The 5,727-nt window shown below is 36.2% G+C and overlaps 1 protein-coding gene across 3 annotated transcripts in view; it reads right to left on the bottom strand.

The window, feature by feature from the left end:
- BTAF1 (B-TFIID TATA-box binding protein associated factor 1) overlaps positions 1–5,727 on the bottom strand; it is a 105,970-nt gene that overhangs the window by 18,692 nt on the left and 81,551 nt on the right. For all 3 annotated transcript variants that reach the window (XM_017894701.1, XM_017894702.1, XM_017894703.1), the window contains exons 26-30: positions 3,130–3,282; positions 2,457–2,578; positions 2,199–2,366; positions 305–382; positions 37–166 (exon numbers count right to left, since the gene is read on the bottom strand). In XM_017894701.1, the coding sequence (XP_017750190.1) occupies positions 37–166; positions 305–382; positions 2,199–2,366; positions 2,457–2,578; positions 3,130–3,282 (651 nt within the window). The remainder of the gene's footprint in view (positions 1–36; positions 167–304; positions 383–2,198; positions 2,367–2,456; positions 2,579–3,129; positions 3,283–5,727) is intronic.

Here is a 5,727-nt window from a genome sequence, read left to right as displayed (position 1 = left end):
AAAAAAAAAAAAAAAAAAAGAATAGTAAATAATTACCTGGATTGGTGTTCCAGAAAGAATAATCCTATAATTAGCAGTCAGTTGTTTTACTGCTTTTGACAACTTTGTTTTTCCATTTTTGATGACATGGCCTTCATCAAGAATGCAGTAGTTAAATTTAATATTTCTAAGGGAAAATAAATAGAAAATTTTTACAACTTTTGCTGTATGTCCGGAACTATATGAAGAATCTTTAAAGTGGGAAAATATTAAGAGTCTTCAAATTTGATATTAATTTTTCTAAAAAAAAAAATTTAATTCTTACCTAAAGAAATCTATGTCATTCCTCACAACATCATATGAAGCCACTATTAGATTGTGCCTTTTTACTTGGTGCTGTAACCTTTATTTAGAAATGAATAAAATTAGAAAACAGAGACCCTGAAAAGTTCTTAATAGCTACAATTGTATAAAGTGCTTTCAATCTGCCCACTAAGCCCAGCATTCCCTTCTGCTTACTCTACATACACGACCCTGAAGGGCTACTCTTCTAATGACTTGGCTATGTTGCCCTACTCAGTCTGATTAGAAAAGAGATGAACATCAGACTGAAAATATGGTGGACATTTCAACTTTACTTGCCAACATCTCTTCCTTAGGGGCACTATTCCTTTATCACTCCAGGTTGTTCTAGGTGATGTGGGGGAACTACCAATCATGTGCCCCCATAATCACCAAGGAAATGAAGCATTTTAACCAGGTTAAGCTATTCACAATATTTAATCCCCTAACCACAAAGGTTGTTTTGGGAGCATGACCCAAACAAGGCCAGTCAGTCATCTCCAGTACTGATAATATTCATGAGAGAGAGGGAAGATCTGTTTACTACAATTGCCGAACTAAGAGAATATGGGCCAGAGACTGCCCATTGTCATCTTATCTACCAACTGTGGACTGAAGCCCAATAGTAACAATAAGTTATGTAAGGGGAGGAAGAGTCAATGAGAGTAATCTAGATGGGCCTGAAGCAACAATCTACCCCTGAAATTCTCAAGTTAGTGAATTAATGAATTTTCTGCTTGCTTAAGCTAGTTTGAATTGAATTTCTATCACTTACAAATGAATGAATTCTATCAAAGAAGCACTACAGTAAACTGCTCAAGAGTGCAAGTTTTTGAGCTGCCTGTATTCAAATCCTCACTCTCTCCACTTAATTAGTTGAGTGACCTTGGACCCAGGCCCAATGCCTTAGACTCCTTATTTGCAAATTGGAACAACAGTATTCCTACCTCACAAAGTGACTGTGAGAATACATAATACACAATTTGTTTAGTTTTTTTCAATACTGCTCCTTCTATACATAATACACAATTTTACATTAAAAAAAAAAAAACTGCTTAGAATAGTGCCTGGCCAGTAAGTGCTCAAGATAAAAACTAAAACATTTTAATAACATTATTTAATAATAATATTTGCTATTATTAACACAGGAGTACAGCAAATCTATGGACTAATCAGCAACTATGACTATCCAACCTTAAAAAATGAACTGAAATCAATGAGCTTCCACTTGAAAAAATTTACAGTTAGGAACATAAGAGATGTATTAGTTAATAGGGAAGGGGTAAAGCTGAAAGAACTCTAAAATTTAGTGCAGTCATGACTGCAGCAGCAGCTAAAGCAGCCATAGCGGACCAAAAGTACTTCTGGGGAGAGGGAAGGAAAGGGAACAAGGCAAAGGGGAACTCTTTTTTATTTAAGAGAGGAGGACTCACTATGTTGCCCAGGCTGGTCTTGAACTTCTGGGCTCAAGCAATCCTCCTGCCTCAGCCTCCTGAACAGTCAGGACTACAGGCATGTTCCCTGGCACATGGCTCAAAGAGATCTCAGGAAAGTGGGTAGAAAATGACAATAAAACAGAAGCACCAAATAGATGCTATGGTCACAGACTCCCAAAAGGGGCATACAAAGCGGCTTCGGTTCCTGATAGTTCAGCAGCTCCAGGAAAGCACAACTTATTGTACAATGGTTAAAAGTCCTCAATTTTGATAAGCCTCACTGATTACATCTTCCCAAAGTACACTCACTTTTCCTAAGTGAAGTTTCTATGTCACACAACCAAAAGAGCTAATTAAAATTCACTTTTAATAAATGTTATTGTTCCTCATTTTAATTACGACAAAAGCTGAAATATTTTGTTATTGTCGTACACCTCTTACCTTATTCTTTCAGTGGGAGGTCCAGTGTAGTGCAACGGATTGAGGTATTCTCTGGAGCAAAATTTACCTACTTCATCCACCCAATGGCCTGTTAATGTTGGCGGACAAACCACTAAGGAAGGAAGTGGCATACATTCTGCTAATTTTGATCTTGCATATTCCTGGGCCCTTTATAATAGCAAAACACAATAAATTAACCAGCTTGTTTACATTTCTCCAAATCTGGAAACCTTATTTTAAAATAACATCTTAAATTACCTATGACAATGATCTCCTGCTAGAATGCAGATGGACTGTAAAGTTTTTCCTAAACCCATGTCATCACACAGAATTCCATGAAGTTTATACTTATTAAGAAATGCCAACCAGTTCACACCATCCTGTTAGAGAGAAAAATCATAAATGTGAATACAGCATAAATTTTTTCTTATAAAAACATTTTCTTATGAACATGTTTGCACAAAACAAAAATCTTTCTATACGCAAAAGTGAAATAAATGGGTATAAGACACTAAACACAAGATTTTACTAAATCAATTTTACAAAATGTTTTAAGGCCAGGTATGGTGACTCATATCTCTAATCCCAGCACTTTGGGGGGCTGAGGTGGGAGGATCACTTGAAGCCAGGAGTTGAAGACCAGCCTGGGCAACAAAATGAGAACCCTGCCCCTACCAAAAAAAAAAAAAAAAAAAATAGCTGGCCATAGTGGTGCACATGTATAGTCCCAGCTACTCGGGAGGCTGAGGTGGGAAGATGGCCTGAGTCCAGGAGTTTGAGGCTGCAGTGAACCATGATTCTGCCACTGCACCCCAGCCTGGGCAACAGAGCAAGAACCTGTCTCAAAAAACAAAAAAAAGCCACAAGGCTTCAAGGTTCATTTGAAAGGAAAACTCACTATTCCTATTTACAAGATAAGTATAAAACTTACCTGCTGATATTTTCTGAGTTCAGCATTGATTGGTACTGGAATTTTATAATTTTCCAACTTTTTCCCATCTAACAATTGCTCCAAAAAGTGTCGCTCCTTGGCTTTCAATTGGATTAATTCTGCTGACATGTTTGGAGGGTCTGGAATGCCTGCCTAAAATGATTTAAGTTATTAAAAACTATGTACTCAGTTTTCATTCTTAGATCAAATAAACACAACAAAACAAACACACAGAAAAAATAATTCTGAAAATTGTACAAAGACTTGAAGACAAATGAGGTTAAAGAAATTGACAAGCATTAAAGGTGCTACAATTAGACTACTAAGTAAATACATATGGAATATCTGAAAGACCACAATCTACAACTTCATTTTCCCACACCATGCATTATTTGATGAAGAGGCATATAAAGTTGCATAGTTTATTTTGAATTAAATACTATTACTGGCACTTCTCAATTTTACTGTTCTGATACCCCTATGGATCTCTAAGACATTTTCAACTATTTCATAATAAAAGGAGAACATTATTTGCTTTTAATCACTGTGTTGACATTTGTGTGGATGTTGCAAAAGTTATAATGAAGAAAACTGCCTGTACTTCAGAAAGAATCAAGGCAATGGCACCAAAATGTGCTAGCAGTCATATTTCTTAGAACCATACATTAGCATTTTTTCAAATAGCCAGTGTTACTTTAAAATGTCCTTGATAAGCCAGGCGTGGTGGCTCACACCAGTAATCCCAGCACTTCGGGAGGCCGAGGCAGGCGGATCACTTGAGGTCAGGAGTTTGAGATCAGCCTGGCCAACATGGTGAAACCCTGTCTCTCTACTAAAAATAAAAAAATTAGCTGGGCACGGTGGTGTGCACCTGTAGTCCCAGCTACTCCCAGGCTGGCAGGAGAATCGCTTGAACCTGGGAGGCAGAGGTTGCAGTGAACTGGGATTGTGCCATGGCACTCCAGCCTGGGTGACAGAGCGAGATTCCATCTCAAAAAAAAAAAAAGACAAAAAATATGATAAAGCAGTAAAAATGATCTATTTTAATAAATCTCAACCCTTTGATGCATGTCTTTTTTAACATTCTGTGAGAAAAAAAACTGTGAATTCTGCTGCTTATCAAAGTACAATCTATTGAGAAGCTGAACTAGCCATTAAAAAAAGACCCAAATATGAAGTCTTTAATATTCCAAGAATTTCCCTGACAAACTCAGTAGTGTTTATATTACATATCCATCCTGGATGTACCCAACCATATGTTTTGTTGGTGGTTGATGTTTCACATTCTTAAAATAAAGATTTATGGGTATTAAACTTGGAAACACCAGACAATACTTACTACTTAGATTTAGACAAACTGTGCCCAGGAGAAAGAAAGTATATTAACATAGCCATTTTTTAATGGAACAACATTTTACTTGAAAGGACTGATAAACTATGGATATTCTGAGTTTGGTATTTGGCTCACATTTTCTCAAAAATGAACCTGTCACTTCAAGGAAAACAACTGACATTAACTTGTTGTCACTGATAAAATTCGTATTTTCAAGATAAATTGACAGTTTCCAATAAAAACAATTTTCTGCTGTTGATAATAAACATGATTTTTAAAAATATTATATAATGAATTGTGTCCACCTGTGGAAGATTTACATAACTCAATGAACCAATATGTTCCAAATGACTGATGCATAATGTTACAAAACATGTATGGATAATAAAAGATTCATTCAAAAGTATAAGACATACTTACCTGGCAGGGCAGATACCATGATCACAAAAGTATAAGACAAACCAATGAATTTCAATGTAAGAGAGTATGAAACATTGATTGATAGGATTTAGATTCTATATTGCACATAACACTTAACAAACTTTCTCTTTTTGAGTTCTGGTATGCTATCAGATAAAACAATATCCACAATTATTTGAGAAGGCTGTCAAAATATTGCTCCCTTTTCTAACTATCTCTGTGAGGCTGGACTTCCTTTATATCCTGAGCCAAAACATATTGCAACAGACTGAATGCCCAAGCAAACATGAGAATCCAGCTATCTACCATTAAACCAGAAATACTGGCCAGGTGTGGTGGAGGATTGAGCCCAGGAGTTTGAGACCAGCCTGCAGAACATAGTAAGACCCCATCCCTACAAAAAATTTAAAAAATAGCCAGGTGTGGTGGCACGGGACTGTAGTCCCAGCTTCTTGGGAGGTTAAGGGAGGAGGATCGCTTGAGTCCAGGAGAGGCTGAGGCTGCAGTGAGTTGTGATTGTGCTGCTGTACTCCAGCCTGGGTGACACAGTAAAACCCTGTTTCAAGGGAAAAAAAGAAAAAAAAAAAAAAAAAAAAAAAAAAACCCAAAAAAAACAAAAACCAGACATAAAAAAGATTTGCAATAGTATAAAACAATGTCACTCTTGTCACTCACACATTGTTTTAGAAAAGTTATTTTTCGTCAAAAAAGTTAATTATGTTAACATGTAGGTTTGTTATTTAAATGAATTATTTAAAAATTTCCCAGTTTTAATATCTATTACGGAAAATATTATAAACAACAGCTCTTTGGTGTCTTCAATTTTTAAGAGTGTAACGAAGTAC

The sequence above is a fragment of the Rhinopithecus bieti genome, unplaced genomic scaffold (assembly GCF_001698545.2).
Source record: "Rhinopithecus bieti isolate Rb0 unplaced genomic scaffold, ASM169854v2 scaffold_25740, whole genome shotgun sequence".
Lineage (NCBI taxonomy): Eukaryota > Metazoa > Chordata > Mammalia > Primates > Cercopithecidae > Rhinopithecus > Rhinopithecus bieti.
This window is presented reverse-complemented; position numbering and strand designations above follow the sequence as displayed.